Consider the following 22,378-nt stretch of genomic DNA (forward strand, 5'->3'; position numbering starts at 1 on the left):
GTAAAAGCATGTCCCGCCGCCACACGATTTTCCCGTTGATTCTGCTTCGCGATCCACTCTAAACAGCTGAAAGCCGTGCAGATGGAGCGCGCTGTCCGGTATAGCGTCATTCAGCCAGGTTTCCGTGAAACACAGAGCAGCAGAGTGTTAGAAATCCTTATTTGTCCGAGAGAGCAGAAGGGGTTTATCCGTTTTGTTGGGTAGAGAGCGGAGATTTGCCAGATGGATGCTAGGCAACGGTGTTCGAAATCCAAGCTTCCTGAGTCTGCGGAGCGCTCCCGCTCGCTTTCCCCGTCTGCGCGTCCTGTAGCGTTTGATTAGCGCCTCTGCTCCTCCGATAACAATGTTCAGTAAAACGTCTGTATAATTGAAATCCGGAAAAATATCCTGTGGTGTGTTCTGCCGAATGGTCAGCAGTTCATCCCTGGTGAAACTGATCGTGTTTGTTAAACAAAAAACAGGAAAAACAAACAAAAACAGTACAAACACTGGAGAGCCATGCACTGAAGCAGCCATGTGCGGCGCCATCGAGTCCAGTCGAGTGGGGCCATCGAGTGGGGACATAATTACTGAATATAATGACTTATGTTGTCTTTTTACACATTGCGTATCACACCGCGTAAACATAAAACCATTTGTCTGCAATTTGTTGTGATAGGAGAAGCGACAAACATCAAGCGCTACTCTACACTGTTCAAAACTCACATTTGAATCACCAGTGGCATATTCTTTAGATATAAAAATCATACTTATAGGTTGTGAGTCAGAACAGCCAGCAATGTAGGTTCAGGAAACAGTCCTCCGTTAAATATTTTGCCAGAGGTGGAAAGTAACGAATTACATTTACTCGCGTTACTGTAATTGAGTAGCTTTTTTGTGTACTTCTACTTTTTTAAGTATTTTTTTTAATCTGTAATTTTACTTTTACTTAAGTATAATTTGTTTGAAGTATTGTACTTCGCTACATTTTAAAACACATTAATTACTGAGTAAAAAAAAAAAAATCGCTCCCTGGAAGCTATGTCAGTAAATAATGGGCAGGAGGGCAAACTGGCGCTAAAATCACAAGAAAGATGCAGACGGACAAAACAGGCGTTAGTGGTGCAGACACCGCTGAAAACGAAACCCCGTAATATTCTGAAGTTGAACTCAAGGAAATGAAGTGAACCCCTGGCCATATGTATGCTCTATTATGCTGTGTATGCTGTGCTTGCCTAGGAAGACCAAACTAGAAGCTTATAAAATCTCGACAGGACATCAACCCCACGTAAGCATATAGAGGTGAGCTAAATAATTGCGTCATTGCATTGGTGGTTAAAATGATGCTTTGACATTTTAGCAAGAGGTTTTGCACAAATTAGCCAAAAAGACTGGTGCGGAGTGTGCGATATATATTGTCTGCGATAATATCATAATTGTTGTTTTAATGATGTACGCGCGCATTTAGAGTGTTCTTTCACTGTGTGATTCAGTCTGTTGAAATGCATTTAGAATGAAATCAATCAAAATCATTTAGAATCAAAATCACACAAAGAATGCTGTCTTTTCCTCTAAAAATCATAATCACACACACACACACACACACACACACATATATATATATATATATATATATATATAGATCAGTGGGGATTTCTTTAAGACTGCAAGGGAAGCTCAGCTTCCCCTCTAATGTAAAAAAAGAAACCCAACGGTCAAATATGTACTATTGTGTATTATGTATTGTGTTAATCAGCTACATGTCGGCTGACTCGATTTTCTTCTCATACATTCCCGTAGCGTCACAGTGCATTTCCCTGTTGAAGCCGAGCGTCCATTGACTTCGATGGGGCTGCTTTGAACAGTTTTTTTCAGTGCTCCGAAGCTAGACGGTCATTGGATAAATGCTGCGATTATGTCCCGCCCACGGACGCTCAGCGTCTCTGGAGGTGAATGAAGACTGGGCTTCCGCGTGATGATTGGAGGATCTGTCGATCTCCTTTTGACTGACAGCGATCTGCACCATAAGAAGTCGGTGAAGCTGTTTCACACTCAGTCCCATGATCGCGGATTTCTCAAGTGTATTCGAAAGACAAACTGCGGCAATATTTCTTGATATTTGTAAAATGCAGAACCACCACAAAATTAAATTGGTAACTAAGACAGATTGAAAATGTGCGCGCGCACACACACACACACACACACTATAGCCATCTAGTGATTTATTACAATTTTTAAACTGAATTTCCCCAAAAATGGGCAAAAATCTTACATTAAACCTTATAAAATTATCCATGGTATCCCCATGTATGAAAGTTAGAAATCTGGGTCTTTTATGAAGTGAATTTTACCTGAAAGGCTTTTTTCTTTTTTTGTAAAAAAAAAAAAGCCTATTTAAATAAATATTTATTTATTTATAGAAATGTAAAAGATTTAAATCCTCCAAAAACTGTACAAAGTTTAGTAAAAACATAAATGAACAGAGTAAAATTATATTTGTAAAAAATTTAAATATTTTACTATTACAAAATGAAATGTTATTGTCTGGGGTCAAAAAGACCCCGAGTGTCACTACAAATGAAGACCATCAGAGGGTTATAATGTAGGCCGAAAATGAGCTTCCCCTCTTTGAAAGACCAGCAGCCGCCACTGATGTATATATATATATATATATATATATATATATATATATATTTTTTTTTTTTTTTTTTTACAACAGGACAGTAAACTAAGAGACTTGCGTTTTAGACACCATATTGCCATTGTTTTTGCTCTATTTCTACAACAAAAATTTATTCCAAACACAGCCACCAAAGCACAGTTTTGCATCTCTGAGCAACATGACAGTGTTTCGTTCCTGAATGAATCAACCGTTTAAATGATTTGGTTCAATCGCAATGACTCACTTATTAACAGTGACTTGCTGACACATACTGGCCATTTTAATTTCACATTTAAAGTATCTTTTGATTTTTTTTTTTTTTTATAATTAAGTTTTTACAATTTCAAATGAGTATTCAACATTTTATGTCTGGCATATCAAAACATTATTCATGCATTTGTAACTGCAGGTTAAATGCATTCTTCTCCTGCACTAAACAGTGTAATACATCTAAATGCCACATCCGATGAAGCTTTTGCATTTCCTCTGTATTGAAAAGATGAGTTTGTTGATACTGATTTGCCAGATAACAGCCCAAATGTTTTATTATTCTAAATAACTGATTCCTTTAATTAAAAACAACTAGTTTGAGATTAATAGACCTATTCCAGGGGTGTCAAACTCAGTTCCTGGAGGGCCGTAGCCCTAAACCTGCTCCAGCACACATATCATGTAGTTTTCAAATAAACCTAAATGATTAGATTAGCTGGATCAGGTGTGTTTAATTAGGGTTAAATCTAAACTGTGCAGGACTGTGGCCCTCCAGGAACTGAGTTTGACACCCTTGGTCTGTCCCATTTTTGACTCCCTCCCACTGGTTAAAATGTAACTAAGTAATTTTTACTCTGAGTAAATTTTAAATGAGCTACTTTTTACTTTTACTTGAGTGGATTTTTTAGACTGGTACTTTTACTTGTACTTAAGTAAAATTTCATTAATGTAATGGTACTTTTACTTGAGTAGAATATTTTTGTACTCTTTCCACCTCTGTATTTTGCACACACAAATATTTGATTTGAACAGTTCTGGAAATGTGTTGTAAATACAACTTAACCACTGATTTCTAGTTGTGCACTCTTTTGGAAGGCCAAACAAAGTAGTTTCACTTTCACAACGAACCACACAGCGTCTCCATGACATGGCAGCGGCAGCAACAATACTACAGCGAGAATCAAAGTTACACCTTTCTTTGCATAAACATTTGGGCGGTGTTATGCAAATCTTCCCACACAGTGACGTAGACATGTGGGGCGTGTTTAAATGAGATGTTTTAGGAGGGTGTGGACGAGTCTTAACTTTTATAAAGCATATCTCTTTGGGTTTGAGACTTTAGTCTTTGCAGCTTTAGGGATCTTATCTATGCAAGAACAGTTTGTAACACTTCAAAGAGTAAGGAAAACTTGAAATTGCATCATATGACCCCTTTAATCTCGGCTAGTTGGTTGGTTAGATCATTCCATCCTAATACAGGTTTTACATTTATTTTTTAATGTATAAAATCATATGAAAGTACAACCTACATATTTTTCAGATAACAACAATTTAGTTAAATATTGTAAATAATACAAGTAACCCCCTCTTAAGTCCTAGACCATACTTTTGTTAACGTGCTGTTAGCTACTGTAATACCGGTATTCAACCTGTTATATTTTAGGCCAATATCATATAAGGACACTGGAAGACTCTCAAGGGTCATTGTTTTATTCTCTGTCCTCTTACTAAACGTATTTATAAATACACTATGAATGTGGATTCACTGCATCATCTGATGCAGTTTTGGTCATAAGAATTAGCATTTAAAAATGCAGTGGCTACTAAAATGCGTCAAATCTTTAGTTGGGTGGAAAGTCCCTCTTTGTGTACGCTGATCTGTTCTCTTTTCGGTTGTGTATATTATTTTACCGAGTGTTTTAACTGCTCTCTGTCCTCTAATGTCTGCGTTGTGCTTTTTTTCCGGAAAGTGGGCGGCTTGAAACCGCCTGTGCTGAATAACATTGGCTGTTCCGTTTTACCCCCTCCGCGCTCAGGATCCCGGAAGTAGCCCTGTGAGATCATGGTAAGACAGCGGTAGAGCACTTTGCGCTGTTGTGGATGTTCTTCTGACAGCTCCGAGTTATGCAGCAGCAATGTAAAATGTCAGGCAGTCGGCGTTTTAGAAATTATAACGTCAAAAACATTAAATTCAGTTTCCAAAGCAACGTTGTTGCTTAATTTATAAATACTTGCTCTCGATTGGTGCACGGTTGAAGCGTCACGAGAGCTGATGCTCAAACTGTTGTTCCGTCCCTTATGTTGATCTGCGCTGTAGTATTCGAGCTCAGCTCCACTAAGACGCCATATAACGCTTTATATAACGTCAATATCAGTAAAGGGTGTTTCTTGAAAACATGTTGATGTTTAACATACTGGTGATCTGATACAGGCTTTAAAGTTTCAGGAGACTGTCGTCATAACTTAGATGGCAATACAATGAAATATTAATATTTGTAAGTCGTTTTTAGATTTTAAAAAATTTCTATCAACATTTCAAAACCAGAGATAACTGCATATTAAAATAGATGTTTATATGTAAGTCATTAATAGGTTAAATAGTGGAAATACTATAATTTTATTAGGCTCTTCATTGTTTGACCAGGCCAAACAAGTGTAGGGCTCTGCAGGACTCAACCAATGGCGTGAGTTCGGGGCGGGACTATCTGTCTGACCAATGGCAGCTGGTGCATGTATGTGGGGAAAACCTGTGTGAATACAGTCAGTGTCTTTTCTGAGGGGGTGTTTATGCTACACCATTTTCAACTTAAAATAGAAAATTTTTGTTTGTGGGTTTGAAAATGCAAACGTTTGAAAACAAAATGGTTTCAGAGTGGAACTTTTTGATAACACTGTTTATCTCTGTGGCTACATTCATACTGCAAACATTAGTGCTCAGTTGCGATTTATTGCTGATTTATTTGTATTTTTTTTGTATGGCTATTCACATTATAATTTTTAAATGTGGCCAATATCAGATTCCAGTGTGAACGAAAGACGGTCCTGAACTGAGCCACTTGTGCAAAAGGACGATAACAAGACGACATGAAGCTCTCTGTCATACTGACGCAGAAACGAGCGAGATGTATGCATATACATATGAAAAACAATGCGATCATCAACAATAAGCAGCATTTAAATGAAAACTGCCTAATGTTACAGAGTCAAGTGGCTAAGTTCTGTGCAAGCTTTGGGGGTGAATTCCGTTCCGGTCATGTAGCAAAGTTATGAGCTTAATTAGATTTAATACCACATATGGAAGATTCCATTTTGTGCTGTTCACACAGTGATGAAACTAAATTATCAAATATGAGCAAAAAAATCAGATTTGGACCAAATTTTCAGTGTGAACATAGTCCAATTCTGTAGTAAGTACTAATTGTTATTTAAAGAATTTCCCCACATGTCAGAATTGGACTATAGCTAGACACACAGACACTGCTAATCCATTCAAGAGTGTGCACATTTTGTTTATTGCTTCATACACTGTAATTAATCAAGCCATGTTGAGTCCATTTAGTTTGGAGTTGTAGACGCTCACTAAACCGACTGATCAGTGAAGATTAAATAAACCGGTTTGTTTGATGTTTCTCATTTCTGCTTGTTCATGCAGAGGGGGTGGAAGAGGCATGAGCAGGAAAGGGCCACTTAGCGAATCAACCGTTTCCTCTTGAGTAATTGAAGCCAGAGCCACTGCTGCGATCAAGCAGTCTAAAGTTGTGATGGAATTTGGATTTCGACGATTCCAAATGTGCATGTGGATTTGTTGAGAGATCTTGGTCAGTAACAGAACTGTCCCAATTTGCTTTCTTAATACAGATTTCTGGTGTAATTGTGCATGTTTAATTTGCATGTTATTCCAATGATCTTGCCTTCATGGTGCAATCAACTCCTGATGGACAAAATGACGTTGTATTACCTCATATTTTTTTCTTACACTGGAAATCACATTACAGAAGTAAAATTGGTTGGGAGTGGTATTTCATTTTGACTTGACAATGTTCATGTCAACAGTGATGTTCTGAAGCATGATGTTGAAGGTGTCTTCAGTTATTATCCATTTAAATGTGCTCAATCTTACCCTCAGATGGCAGCTGAGAGAAACCCTTTGTCATGTTACCTGGATGAAAGGACCTTCCGGCTTTGCTGTCAGCTCTTTCTCCAACACTCTGAGACCATCAAGGATGGCTGGAGCTGGGAGCAGATCAAGGTGAAGTGAATGTTTGAGTAACTCCACAAAGTCTGGGCCTACTTGTTCTCCTTAGAAGATCATTATGAAAGAAAGAACCTGAAGTGTGAATCTCACGAAACAGGTCAAGAAAGAAAGAGTTTTATTTTGAAGATGAAGAAATTTAAGCCTATTTTTAGAAGTTATTTGGTATTTTGACATTAATTTAATGTCATTCCAATGACATTCCCTGCTGAAATTCTCCCTACTTTTTAGGTTGTCACTGCAGTAATGTTTACAAGGACTGTAATACAACTTTGTTTACATTACATTTATGTCTTTAGAAGATGCTTTATCCAGAGTGAATTGAGGAACATAAAAATAAGCATTGTTTAAAGGAATAGTTCACCCAAATATGAACATTTACTGAAACTGTACTCACCCTCAGCCCATCCAAAATGTAGATGAGATTGTTTCTTCATCAGAACAGATTTGGAGAAATGTAGCATTACATCACTTGCTCACTAATGGATCAACAGCAGTGAATGGGTGCCGTCAGAATTAGTCCAAACAGCTGATAAAAACATCACAATAATCCACACCACTAGAGTCATGTAGTTCTTAAGTGAAAAGCTGTATGTTCATAAGAAACTAATTTAACTGTAAGACTTTGCTTCTGACAAATTGTCCTTTATTCATCATAATTCTTCCTCCAGTGAAAAAGTTAATCGTATGTTGTTTTCTAACATCAAAATTCATCTACATATTTGTTTAGAACTGTTTTAGACTGTTTTTGCGTGTAAATGGTGCTTGATCTGTGCATATTTCTCCCCTGATTCAGATAAATTTTTCACCGGAGAAAGCAATATTATGAATAGAGAAGTCTTATTTTCTTGCAAACACATATTTTCGCTGCCAAAGACATTAACTGCTGGACTGGAGTGGTGAGGATTACTTGTGGATTATTGTGATGTTTTTATTAGCTGTTTGGACTCTCATTCTGACGGCACCCATTCACTGCAGAGGATCCATTGCTGAGCAAGTGATGTAATGCTACATTTCTACAAATCTGTTCTGATGAAGAAAAAATAAATCTAAATCTTGGATGGCCTGAGGAAGAGTACATTTTCAGCAAATTTGCATTTTTGAGTAAACTATTTCTTTATAATGTATATAATAAAAAAAAAAAGTTTTATTCATTGGATTTTTGGGTGAAAAATTACCCAGACATGTTCTTGACAGGTTTTCTGCTTTGTTCTAGGGCACTGATGAAGGCTTCATGAAGAAGACTCTTCTCATCCCTGTTAAATCCAGTGTTTTGCATGAACAACCTGAGAGTTCCATGCAGGATGAAGACATGGTGACAGATAACATCCAGGTTAGACGAGTATCACTATTACTATTACTCATACTTAGGATTAGTGATTTGAAGATACCACTAAAACCGTATTAACCTTTGACGAGCAAGTCATCCCAAAGCACTTTGTCTTACCCATTTTGTTCATAAAAGTGTACTGTCTTTGAACCATGGGTGGTTCTTGGGTAGAATGAGCCAGTAAAAACCCTTTACAAAATGGCCCACCGAAAATGAAGACTTGACCTAAGTGTTTCCCCACATACTGAATCAATTACCTGAAGGAAACACTTTAACTAAATCCTGGGCTTTATAACCGTCCTGGGTTTAGTTTTGGAAAAACTTGCTAACGTTGGCATTCGCTTTCATGTGACTGTTAAGATGTTTTCGCTCTTTTGTCCATCAGGGTGTTGCACACATTATTGTTTAATATTGTCTGTACACTTCATGCATTCTCCATTTGGAGAAAATGGTTGTGTGTGACATATTTTAACTTTAAAAAGTATGTCTTTGAATCAGGTAGTATCAGCGAAATATTTTGATTCGTATACTGGTCTAAATGACTCCAAAATGGGGGTTGTGCCTTGTGGATGATTTTTCTTTACCTCCACTCTCAACCCATTTCATTAGTAAGCCCTTCCGGCTGATTGCAAATGACTCGACTTGCTTATTTACATTCAGCACACACACTCTAGGGAAGACTCGACACCTTCTCCTTTCATGAAGGAGATTTTGCCATATTTCATTGCTATTGAAGCAAGCAATTTTTGTTTTTATTAAGTAACTGATTATAATGCAATCCAGTCTGATATTCTGTGGTTAAGGCTGGTCCATTGCGCTAAGTATTAATGGTTTTCACTACATATCTTTATAAATGTACAGTATTTGCTCTTAAATAGTATTTGTTTAGAGCAACTTCCATAGGCAAACTAACAAACTTGCTTGGTCTAAGATATACAGTAAATATTTTTATAGTAAAATTATATTATGTATATTACTATTTGTAGATATATTATGAAGAAAATATAAAATATTAAGAATTATAAAATAATTATTTAATATACGGTGTCTTTTGTGCTAAAATAAATAGTACTTTTTTTTTTAAGTATATTATGTAAATTATATATTCATCATGGAAGTCATTGTTGTGTATTTTAAGTAAAACAAACAAGTTTACTGTAAAATATCCCACTTCATTATGGTAATGGAAATTTGGATGGAAATTTGGATGGAAATATGTGCTAAAATAAATAATGTGAAAAGAAATAATATAATTTGTAAAGTATTTTTTCATCATGGTACTATTAGTTGTATATTTTAAGTACAAAAAAAAAATTGTAACAGTAAAATGTCCCAGTTCATTACAGTAATGATATTTTGGAAGGGAAAATATACTTATATCTCAAGCTAAAAATATCATTGTTGTAAAGCACCAAGAAATAGTATAGTGTAATATATAAACTGTAAACTGTTTATTCATCATGATAGTATTTTTTATATAGTACAAAACAACAACTTTATTCATTATGAAAGGAAAAATGTGCTTAAATCTCAAGCAAAAAGTATAATTTGTTGAAATATGAAAAGAAATAGTATATGAAAAACAATGTAAAGTTATTTATATATCATGGTAGTGTTTGTGTATTATAAGGTTAAAAAACAACTTGGCAGTAAAATGTCCCAATGCATTATGATAATAAGAATTTAGAAAGAAAAATATGCTTAAATCTCAACCAGAAAATCTTGATGAACCAAAATATTCGTAATGCTAATGTGTTGTTTTACTTTCAGTCTTTTTGCTGTTGAGGTGAAATGCATGTGAGATTGATTAATTTCTGATGAATTACTGATACACCAAAAAGGCCAGTATTGTCTGCAGTGATACCAACTCAACATCAGCATCTCCTTTGTTCACTCATATCATTCAAGTCTTACGTGCAGTCGTGCCACAGCGCACGTCACCTGACATGCCCTGCATAAAAGAATATTTAGAAAACTTGACCTTGGTAATGACTGTTCGCCAGCAAGCAGTAGCTTGCAGGCTACGAGAAAGCCTCTTTTTTTTCCCATTGTTGAGGAAAGGAAGAAAACAACTCCAAAAAAGATCTGTGGAAGATTAGAGAAGCCAGGACCATTTTTTCTTCTTTCTTTCTTTTTTGTGGCATCCTGTTTTGAGTGTTGGAATTCTTTTAGGGAGTGAATAAATGCCTCACTCAACAAAAATCTATCAGGGTTAACCTTTTCAATGCCACACACCTGACGTCTGTGGAGCTGTGCTCAATGTTACTCTTTGTCTGTGAGCACCTGTACATGAAGGGTTCATTTCTTCAGTTAAAAATAATACCCGTCATTATAGTGTCTTCTTTATGTTTGTAGGCAGCAGAATGTGCTTCTCAACTGCTTCTAATTATTTCAGTTATTTATTGTACAATATGTAACCAAAATGTCACTGAATAATTAATTTTTATATACAGGTGTATTAAATAAATTCAATGCACACAGACTGAAGTAGGTTAAGTCTTTGGTTCCTTTAATTGTCACATTTAGCAAAAACTCACTCAATTGAATTAGAATATGGTTAACTATCAACTAATCAACTCAAAACACCTGCAAAGGTTTACCTCTCAGTTTGGTTCACTATGCTACACAATCATGGGGAAGACTGCTGATCTGACAGTTGTCCAGAAGACAATTATTGACACCCTTCACAAGGAGGGTAAGCCACAAACATTCATTGCAAAAGAAGCTGGCTGTTCACAGAGTGCTGTATCCAAGCATGTTAACAGAAAGTTGAGCGGAAGGAAAAAGTGTGGAAGAAAAAGACACACAACCAACCTAGAGAACCGCAGCCTTATGAGGATTGTCAAACAAAATCGATTCAAGAATTTGAGTGAACTTAACAAGGAATGGACTGAGGTTGGGGTCAAGACATACAGACATGTCAAGGAATTTGCTACAGTTGTTATATTCCTCTTGTTAAGCCACTCCTGTACCACAGATAACATCAGAGGCGTCTTACCTGGGCTAAGGAGAAGAAGAACTGGACTGTTACCAAGTGGTCCAAAGTCCTCTTTTCAAATGAGAGCAAGTTTTGTATTTCATTTGGAAACCAATGTCCTCTGGAGGAAGGGTGGAGAAGCTCATAGCCCAAGTTGCTTGAAGTCCAGTGTTAAGTTTCCACAGTCTGTGATGATTTGGGGTGCAATGTCATCTTCTGGTGTTGGTCCACTGTGTTTTAAAACTGTGTTTTTAAAACCAAAGTCATTGCACCCATTTACCAAGAAACTTTGGAGCACTTCATGCTTCCTTCTGCTGACCAGCTTTTTGAAGGTGCTGATTTCATTTTCCAGCAGGATTTGGCACCTGCCCACGCTGCCAAAAGATGGTTAAATGACCATGGTGTAGGTGTGCTTGACTGGCCAGCAAACACACCAGACCTGAACCCCAGAGAGAATCTATGGGGTATTGTCAAGAGGAAGATGAGAAACAAGAGACCAAAAAATGCAGATGATCTGAAGGTCACTGTCAAAGAAACCTGGGCTTCTATACCACCTCAGCAGTGCCACAAACTGATCACCTCTATGCCACGCGAATTTTGAGACCAATTTGTAGCTGCCTTATAACCACATTTAAGAAAGCAATCTATAATTGTTCCTCAAGAGATGCATGCAGAAGCAAAAGGTATTTTAATCCTTTAAGTGCGAAGAATGTAAACGGAATTACTAGGATAATTAAACCCATAATTAAGGCTTATTTAGGTTAATGAAAGAGCCCATCCTTCATCATCCTCTGAAATTACCCAGCCAAGCTCTGGTATTCAGGTAAGCGAGGGGAACATCTTCTACTCTGCTATTGCACGTCTAGTATTGATCTTCCTTTTGACAGTGAAAAATGGAGTGCATATAAAGTGTATACCTGAGCTCATGGCTCTGTTAGTTCTCTTTAGATGATGCTATTTAAAGTGTCTGCTGCAACATGCCATGCAGACCTTTGATTTGCTTGCATGTTTGTGGAGTTGAACAGGTGCCGTCGTTTAGCGATTACACCGTTACGTCTGTACACCTGCGTGAACGTAAACACAGCAGCTTTTGAATGACGGCAAACGGCGGCGGATGCCAGAAGTTGTTGCTAGAAACACATTTCAAAGTTCATAAACGGCCCTTTTTGAACTTAATCTTTTGAAAATTTTAAGCGGTGCACAAACAGCAGCTGAACTTTTGTCCTTTATTTGAATTCCAAATGCAGTCGAAGAGTCAGTTATGCAAAGGTTGAATGTGAGCTGTGAATATTCGTTTTGCTAAATGAGTTCCTGCCATGGCGGACCCGAAATTGAATGCATTTTCTACTTGCTTGTTTGTGCTCTGTTTTTAAAACTCATCATCCCAAACATTATTTTACAGCCTCTGGGGGAGATATTTTACCTTGAAGTGCAGGTACTGTTTGGATAAAGCATGAAGTCATTGTTTATTTGACCTGCCTTCCCTCTTTCCAAACCCTTTCATTCCTGACAGACGTCGGATGTGAAACAGTAGTAGTGTGTCTCTCAAGACTGCACTTGTATGGGAGGGAGGAGATGTTATCAGTGGAGGCATGGATGCATGAACAATCCTTGAGTCCGCAATGAAGCTGCCAGGGATCCAGCCCCCGCCGCTGCTGATCCATCTTGTCGCTCAGACACTATAGCTAATTAAACCTGCATGTATCAATGTAGACCGCAAAGGCCATAATGATGTCATAACATCTCAAAGCCACTTACTTTGACAGAAAACACGTCACAGGTGCCATTTAGGAGTGCAAAAAAGAATTTGTATTGTAAAGACTTTATTACAATAAAATTGTATTATATCTATTACAATCAAGCTATTGTTTTGTAAGGTGAAAGCCTACAAATCAATAACAAAAGTAGATGCATTGAAAGGATCTATTATAGATGAGTTGAATCTTTATCTTTTATTATTTACAAATAAAAATGGTATTTATAAATTCATATAAATATAAAAATACGATGATTATAATGCTAATAATTTATTTCAAAAATAGAAAGAAAACATGCTGACCCAGGCTTTTGAGTGGTAGTGTATATTGTTACAAAAGATTTCTATTTTAAGGAAATGCTGTTCTTTTTTAACTTTGTATTCATCAGAATCTTGAAAAAAGTATCACAAAAAAAAACATTGATAATAAATTAGCATATTAGAATGATTTCTAAAGGATCATGTGACATTGAAGACTGGAGTAATGGCTGATGAAAATTCAGCTTTGCATCACAGAAAGTATTTTAACAAGTCATTTTAAATTGCAATAATATTTTACAATTTTAATGTTTAAGAATTTACAATTTTAACAAGTTTAAGAGCATAAGAAACTTCTTTAAACAGAAAATTCTTACTGATCCCAAACTTATATATATATAAAACTATAACTTATAATATATATATATATATATATACATATACGTGTGTGTGTGTATACATACATACATATTTGATAATGATAAAGATAACAATTAGTATTTTTTTTATATTATTCAAGGTCAAATTCATTAAAAATAACTAACTTCACCAAATATATAACTAACTAAATAAATAAAACTCAAGGGTTTCTTGCAAAATGCTGCAGATCCTCGAATCAGTGAATCACTTCTTTTTCATTTGGTTGAGTCGCATTGTCATTACAACTATCCAATTTAACTGATTTACTAAAACAATTCTGACTTTCCAAATTGTTACATAAAATGGCAACATAGACTTTTGTTGTGTTACATCGCTACTCGTCCATTAAAATAGCTTGTTACTGGTGAAGCTATGCTGTGATGTAGTCTCTGATGTCTACAAGATGTGGTTACAGTAAGCTAGTTGCGTCACTGTTTTTTTGTTCTAGTTATTCCCCATTAATGATTGTGAACTCCTCCCTAGTATGAAGGCATCCCTTCCTGTTTATCTGTGTTTGTGCAAGTTACAGCGCCCTAAACCTTTATTCCACATTCTGACAGCCAATTAATCACTAGGGGTTGCAGGTCGAGAAAGAGCGGGAAAATCCAGTGCGCACCACCCGAAAGAGAGGTAACCTTGGTAAATAGTCTGCACAACATTTGTGCATGCGGACTCGCTCGAGGGTCCTGTGCATGAGACCATTACTCATGTTCCACAACACAAAGGGGGAGTGTACAAACTCCCTCAACATGTCAACAACATCCAAAGAATGAAGGATGCAAGAGGAAAGCAAAAAGGTAAACACATGTTGTTGCTCACACAGAGGAAGCCTTATTTTCATCAGTCAAGTTAGAATGAAGTCACATGTTAGTTGAAGAATCACTCACGTATGTCGCTGGCTTTGGGTTTGGTATCACAGCTCAAAATTTATGGCAAGTCTGCACACGTACCATGGATCAGATATGCGATATGGCTCCATACATGACTTCTTGCATGTGGAACGCCAGTTCATTTTCTTGCAGAAGATCATTGAAGTGAGGTTAACAGAATTAGCATTTATGTGGCAAGGTTTCATATCTGTTGTAAATCAATATAATGAAAATGTATCCATTCACATATGCACCCTCAACCTGTTTGATTTCTTTTGGAGCAGAAAAGGAGATGTTTAGGAGAATGTGCTGGCTGCTCTTGTGTGGACTCTGAAAATGAACACAGATGCATGTTGTTGAGCTCCAAACACTGTCAGAAACAACTTTAATCAACTATTAAGTTTAGCCCACAAGTTGTACTGTAAATAAAGATTATTGAAGTATGTTTTACTGCAAAACGCAATTTCAGTCTTTCTTCTTCAAAATTCCATGTTTACTGTATTAATTGCCATTTCTTTGTTTTGTTATATATATATATATATATATATATATATATATATATATATATATATATTAGTTATTCATGCTGTAGCTCATATTTGCACGCATGTAAGATTTAAAAGACTAAATGTTGGTCTGTTCTTCACTCAAATCTATTGTATAACTTCAGTAAACTTTGATTATAGGATTTAAGTCATATTGGCCACTTTTAATGTTTTTTTGTTTGTTTGTTTGTTTTTTAAGAGCTTAATTACTCATTCAAAAGTTTGGGGTCTCTAATGCTCACTAAGGCTACCATTACTGCAAAAATACAGTAAAAACAGTTATATTGTGAATATTACTATAATATAACAATTTCGAATAACTGTTTTCTATTTCAAAGCTGAATTTTCAGCATCATTACTCCAGTCTTCAGTGTCACATGATCTTCAGAAATCATTCAAGGATGCTGATTTGCTGCTAAAAAAAACATTTCCTAATATTATTAAGATTCTTATTATTTATATATAGATTTTGTTTCAGGAATTTTTGATGACTGTAGAGTTCAAAGGAACAGCACTAATTTCAAATATCATGTTAATCTTTTGTAACATTATTAATATCTTTATTGTCACTTTTGCAAATATAATGAATCTTTGTTGAATTACAATGTGTAATTCTTAAAAAAAAAAATCATAATGACCCCAAACTTTGTGTACAACAATTGTGTAAACATTCTAATACATTTATTTTGTATTCTATGGATGGAAATAATACATATGAGTTTATAACAACAATATTGTGATTGAACTAATGGTTAAATTTAGTACAATGTCTCAGAATTTGATTTGATATTAATTTATAGAAGTTGACATTCTTTTTTTTGTTTTTATATTTGTCATTGAATGGCATGAGTCTGTCTCTCTCACTTTCTACCCGTTTCTCTCTGTCTTGTTTTCTAGGCAAACGTTGAGGATGAAACGGTTGGAGTTCAGGCAGTATGTGAAATTCACGCTGTGCTGCGCTATGAATACCACGTTCTGTATTCTTTCAGCTATCAGATCCCTGTCCTCTATTTCAGAGCCTCCGCGTTAGGTACACGACATTATCGCTCTCACTACATTTCTATTATTAAACTGCACAGTCTTGTTTATATGCTGTTTGCTTCCCTTATCAGTGTGTATTTCAGAACCCTCTGTGTTCTGCTTTCTCAGTGTCTGGTTTTATGTGCGCTCCAAAAACAGACTCAACATATACACTGAGATCCCATTTCGACGGGGGTGTTTGAGTTTTTACAAAGCAGGCAGCGCGGTGACTCACGTCTGTGCTCAACAAAGTTTGACTTTGTGCTGTAAATACATTAATAGCTGCCATGTAAACATTTTTGGAGCTGTTATTGAGAAAGTTAACAAATACTGTCATTCTCTATTGCAGATGGGCAACCCCTGTCTCTTGAGGAGGTTTGGAGCAATGTTCATCTGAACTATAGACAGAGACTACAGCAGGGACCCTGGGACACGCTGACCCAACAGGTAACCTGTGTGACATCATGAGTGGACTGAATTTGTTGAAAAGTCTTCACAAAGACACATTTTGCAGGTGGCAGTTGCTTTCTCATTATCAATGCTCCATTGTGATCGGACGGATTTGGAGTTTCTAAGACTCAAGCTGCACAGGTTTTTATTGGTCTGTGTAGAGACAACATGGTCTACAGGGTATCAGAGTTCTTAATAATTACAATTTCTATTAATAATATGTAATATCATATTTAACAATTTTACAGGACACAATGAATTGTTCAAGAATGTCAGTAAAGACAATTATTAATGTTTCAAAAGTCTTCCCTTAACATATTCTTCTTTTGAACATTTTATTCACCAAAGAGTCCTGAAAAACATGTATGTTGGTTTACACAAAATTATTAAGCATCACAACTGTTTTCAGAACTGATAATAATCAGAAATGTTTCTTAAACAGCAAATCAGCATATTAGAATGATTTCTGAAGGATCATGTGACACTGAAGACTGGAGGAATGATGCTGAAAATTCAGCTTTGCCTCACTGGAAGAAATTCCAATTTTAAAATATGTTCAAATATAAAACAGTTATTTGAAAATCTGATAATATTTTACAATATTACTGTTTTTTTAAATTTATTTTTTATTAAATGAATAAATGCAGCTTTGACGAGAATTAAAGACTTCCTTCAAGAACATTAAATTATATGCATACAGTTGTAATAAATTATGTGTGTGTGTGTGTGTGTGGTAATGTTGAATTAAAAATGTATCTGAAAATAATGCAAGCCACTTTTAAAAAAAAAAGTACTGAAAGAATGGAGTTGCTAAGCAGAATTGCAATTGGAAAAATTAATCTTAAATTTTTACTATATCCATGAGTTGTACACATTTCCAGTCATTTCCATATCGTCTGTACAACCGTTTATGGAGACTTTTGTGTTGTTTGAATAGTCTTTCTTTTTTTTTTTCTTTTTTTTTTTTATTGTCAAATCACTGATTTCAGATTTACTCTGAACTGTAAAATCAACATCAGGAGTAGCCTTTTTAATGTGTTTACTTATGCAGTTGACATCGTTTCATGTGTTTATGGGAAAATCTTGTGCATCAATTCATGCAGCCTTTGATTGATCAGTTTACATGTCAATCAGATAACCGTTCCTGTCTTAGTGGGAAGTTTTTGCTGAGAATAAGCTGCAATGTGGATCAGACTTCATGCTGATAGTTGGCATTTCCTCCTTGTAGATCTCTTGGAGCATTTGGAAAACCCTACTCCGGCTGTTTGGTACTGCTCTGCTTTAGGCTGCCAGGGATGCAGAGCAGTAGGCATGATTACAGAGAGATATTGAATGGATGGAGAGAGTGGAAAAATAATGCGGAAAAGGCTGATTAGAGGCAGTGTAGGATATTAGAGGAGAGGGATGGCCGTAATAGAGATTCGGGAAGGGTTGAGGGTCTGGAGGTTGACAGGAGATGGAACACTGACGCAGGTAAACATGAATGACTCACATCGAGGCCTTATGAGCAGTGACGCCAGTGGACTCTCTCTCTCTTTATCTCCTGCTCGGTCTCTCGTTTCCTCTGTTTTTGCCCTCTTATATCTCCGTGTTCTCTTTATCTGCCCAATTTTCTCAAACCCAAATCGCATTCTTAGCATAACCAATAATGGAGGTACCAAAGTAGATTAGGACGACACAGAACACTTCACTCTTGAGGACGCAATAAGGCCTCTAATGTTGAATGTGAACATGTAGTCTGAGACTGTACACTCTCAAAAATAAAGTATGTAAGGCCGTTTCTTCCACAGAAGAGATGTAGAGGTTGTAAGGAAAAAGGTCTGAATTCTGGGTTTGTTTCTCTCAAAAATTGTGAGGTATAATGTCTGAATTGCGAGATAAACATTACATTTTAAATCTAAGAAGAAAAGTCATGTTAATTCTCAAGTGCATTAACTAATGTTAACAAGCACAACTTTTGGTTTTAATAATGCATTAGTAAATGTTGAATTTAATATTACAGAAGTCCCTATTTCAACAGAACAAGATTCTGAATAAAGTGTTTAGTGTCCATGTTCACAGCAGTTTGGTGTGTATAGTGATTTGGTCTGTTCTCCCATGAGGCCTGTAGATGAAGTCATGATAATTGACTAACAGAGCTGGAGTCGTGCCGCAGTATAGGAGCACGATGGCACTGCTATTCACAAATAACCTGAAAAAGTCCAACTCTATACCGCTGATGCTAACAGTGAGGGGCTGTCGGGGGAATTTGAAGAGTCAGCACGTCTTTGGTGCTTGAACAGTAACGGAGCAATGCATCCAGACAGTTGATGTTGTGAATTTTAATGCGGGTAGTGACAGAGCATTGAGGTTGTTTTTATTTGCAGAGTAGAGGAGATTTTTATTTATTTATTTATTTATTTTCTGAGGTTTTGGATGACTGGATTTAAACGGTGCTTATTGACATCTCACTAGAGTTGGTGCTCAAATTGTGGATCTGCAAACCTTTTTTCAAAATGGCTTGTGCTTTCAAGTCAAGTCAGTTTGAATATCATACTTGTTACTTCCAGTTGAATATTTTCCTTAAGTCTATTTTGATGTTAAAATACATAAAATACATACAAATTATATGCGCAATCACACATTGTGTGCTCTCAGTTCAGCTCTTTTTATTTATTTATTTGTATTTAATTCCAAAAAAAATTCTTGATGTATATTTCAGATTAGATGAGGTTACAGATGTTGAATTGATTGTAGATGTTGTTCCTTGATGATTCAAGATGAAAGCTCTGTTCAGATTGTTCCTCTGCCTTTGTTCCAAACGTCTTCCTAAGTATGACTTCTTCAAATGCTCCATAATAATCTCTCTGTGTGATGGTGTAGTGCAGGTCTCTCTGGTGTGGCATTATGGGATAGATAATTCCTCCATCTCTGCTGTGCATGAGTGCCCTCCAGTGTGTGAGACTCACTCGAGAGCGGCTCAGCAGGGTGCCAATGAAGCCCATGTGTCGCATGGCAGATTTGCTTAAATCTGCCTCGTAATTTTCTTTTTAATTTATCCAAAGCTTTGAGAGTAATTGAATTCAGGTAGTGAAAAGTATCATGTAACTAGTTAACACTAAGTTAAAATGGAAAAACACATGTTTTGGCATCGTTTTAATGGCTGCGTTACAGCGTGTGACAGTGAGAACCTGTTCCTAATAAAAAATGAGGTCAGAATAGACATTAACAAAAAGCTGAACGATCTCTCTCTCTCTCTCTCTCTGTGTGTGTGTGTGTAGGAACATCCTTTACTGGGCCAACCGTTTTTCATGCTTCATCCATGTCGCACCGAGGAGTTTATGAAACCTGCTCTGGATTTGGCACAAGCTGAAAACAAGTCAGTTTCTCGCTGCTGCAGCTTTAGTCGTCTTGCATTACAGTATGTGAAATGAATATTCTGGGTTCAGTGCATGGTTACATTTACAGAAATATTCCTTTTAACATTTTAAAGTGGTATTATGTCATCTCATAGTATTACATCTGTGTCAAGTCACCTTTATTTATATAATGTTCTATACAATACAGATTGCGTCAAAGCAGCTTTAAAGTATTAAACAGGAAAAACGCGTGCTGATAATGCAAGAGGTCATTTTATTAGTTAAAATCAGTTCATTGTTGATTCAGGGATGTCATCGACCATTGTCTAATTATTAGATCTGGCATGTCCATTTATGATGTTAGTTAGATATGACAAGATATAATAATTTCTTAATTTGCAGCATTGTAATATGGGTAGATGCTCTGATTATCTCATCTGTTCTCAGGAGGGTGAACTATATCGTAACTTGGCTCAGTGTTGTTGGACCCGTCATCAGGCTGGACGTCCCTTTGAGCTACAGCACCGAGGTGTCCGCTCCAGACTGAAGCGCTTCTGCTTTGACCTGTTCTGATCTTCCTGTCTGTCTCAGACTCCACAGACCCAGAGGACATACAGAGCACATGCACAGTGTCTCAAAGTGGCCAAAAAGGCTTCAGAAGTCTTGTTAGCATTGCTTGAAAATTCAAGACGCCAAGTCTTTAAGTTCATAAGTTAGCTCAAGGATACTCTTAATGTATAAATTCATATACTGCTATTCAAATGTTTGGGGTCAGTAAGATTTCTTGTTTATCAAGGAAACATTAAAGGGTTCATATGATGCAATTTCAATTTTTCCTTTCTCTTTTGAGTGTTACAAGCTTTTGGTGCATAAAGAAGATCTGTTAAGTTAGAAATATATTAAAATAGAAAAAAATTATCTTTAATTATAATATTTCACTGTATTTTTTACTGTAATTTTTATCAAATAAATGCCGCCTTGGTGAACATAAGAGACTTATTTAAAAATCATTAATGAATCTTAGTGTAGTGTATACAAAATTAAAGGTACTCTTGCTCCATATTATGTGACGGATGTCACCAAAATGCTCTGAGAACGATCTGTTAGAATTCCCATTCAACCCAGCTGCATGTGTTCAGAGGATGCATGTACACAACCTGCACTGCTGCCATCGTTGTTCATGGGGAAATCATTTAAATACAGGGATTTGTTCAGAAAATGAACAGTATGTGACACTGTCATTAAATTAAAAAGGCAAACAATAGTTTTCTCTGCTGCTATTTTTTTTATTTATTTATTTTTTGCATTTTGGAAGCATTGTAAAAATCCTGTAAGAGTAGCTGTGTGTGCATACAAAGGATTGCTATTCAAACATTAGTTTGGAAGTCTCTGTCTTCAGCTGCAGAGGTGTGTGTGTGTGTGTGACTCAATATATTTTCCCTAGTCAGGTATTGCAACGCATACAGATGCGTTTTCGCCTGTTTTTGGCATTTCAGAGCACTGGAATTGAAATACAGTATGATTTGTATAACCTTGCATCTAATAAGCAAAGTAAATAGTCTAATATATTTTTTGTTGTGTCTCCCTGTAGTCTGACATTTTTCTTTATTATGCAGCCAAGTAGTATGCTGTGCCAGGACATGGTTTAAAAGTTGAATGGAATCAAATCCCCCTGAAATCCTGAGCATCTGAAACGGAGGAGATGAGTTTAGAGTCCGGAGTTTGAGAGAAGACGGTGAAAGTCCTCAGTCAGCATGTCTAAATGGGGCGCGCGTCTCTGGGGACTGTATCAGTGTTGGTAAGGAGGTCAGCCTCCTACCCGGAGCATCTCGCTCTAATGGACAGACAGGAATGATGGAGGGGAGAGAGAGAAACATATAGATGGAGCACGGAAGGGAAATGTTACCTGCTTCATAAACAGAGCAATTCTTAAAGGTTTAGGCCCCCCAGAAATTAATTAAGGGCTGTCAAGCTCAATTATAGTCTTCAAAATCTTTTCAAATCTGTGTATTTGAAATTGAAATGTCCAGTTGGTGTTTGGTTTCATTTGTGTCTTGAATTCATTTCTCACGCAGAGCTACAAGTCACAAATGGACTGATTTTATCCCATCTAACAAAAATATGTTCTTAGAACGTTTTGTTAATGTTAGTTATTAAATTACAAAAACGTTCTCTGACAAGAACATTCCATTTTATCATTATAGGAACACTTCTGGATGTTCTCAGAATATATTAACAGTAAGTAATGTTTAAAACGTTCCATGGTCCATGAACGATGTATAAATAACTTTTTTGTACTGGAATTTTGAGAATGTGCGTTAAAGACAAGATCACGTTGAATAAATGTTCTATAAACTTTCTGTAATGTTAAGACAATGTTAGACAAAACATTAAGGGGACGTTATTTTTGAATGTTGGTTCATAATAGTAACGGTTTAAAAAAAAAAAAAAAAAAAAAAAAAAAAAGCTAGACGAGGGTCAAACTAAAGTTTCAATTTACATGAATGATGTTTGTTTTTGTGCTGACATTT

At 36.2% G+C, this 22,378-nt stretch overlaps 1 protein-coding gene across 3 annotated transcripts; it reads left to right on the forward strand.

The window, feature by feature from the left end:
• Positions 1 to 4,579: 4,579 nt before the first annotated feature.
• On the forward strand, positions 4,580 to 22,020 carry LOC132132672 (ubiquitin-like-conjugating enzyme ATG10). 3 transcript variants are annotated; one of them, XM_059545138.1, is made up of 8 exons: positions 4,580 to 4,697; positions 6,759 to 6,881; positions 8,101 to 8,217; positions 15,937 to 16,069; positions 16,409 to 16,506; positions 19,770 to 19,867; positions 20,295 to 20,376; positions 21,439 to 22,020. In XM_059545138.1, exons 1-8 carry the CDS (start codon positions 4,695 to 4,697, stop codon positions 21,469 to 21,471), a joined length of 687 nt encoding a protein of 228 aa, XP_059401121.1. In that variant the 5' UTR covers positions 4,580 to 4,694; the 3' UTR covers positions 21,472 to 22,020. The 3 variants fall into 3 exon arrangements, with proteins under 3 accessions (XP_059401121.1, XP_059401124.1, XP_059401122.1); XM_059545139.1 differs by lacking the exon at positions 4,580 to 4,697 and adding an exon at positions 6,068 to 6,450; XM_059545141.1 differs by lacking the exon at positions 21,439 to 22,020 and having other exon boundaries at positions 4,583 to 4,697; positions 20,295 to 20,748.
• The last annotated feature ends 358 nt before the right edge of the window (positions 22,021 to 22,378 follow it).

Source organism: Carassius carassius, chromosome 49, assembly GCF_963082965.1.
Source record: "Carassius carassius chromosome 49, fCarCar2.1, whole genome shotgun sequence".
NCBI lineage: Eukaryota > Metazoa > Chordata > Actinopteri > Cypriniformes > Cyprinidae > Carassius > Carassius carassius.

Excerpts from the sequence above, each read along its gene's own strand:
- LOC132132672 (XM_059545138.1), top strand. Across the intron at positions 16,507-19,769 it reads GGGACACGCTGACCCAACAG|GAACATCCTTTACTGGGCCA; the intron begins GTAACCTGTGTG and ends GTGTGTGTGTAG. Across the intron at positions 20,377-21,438 it reads CTTTGAGCTACAGCACCGAG|TCTGACATTTTTCTTTATTA; the intron begins GTGTCCGCTCCA and ends GTCTCCCTGTAG.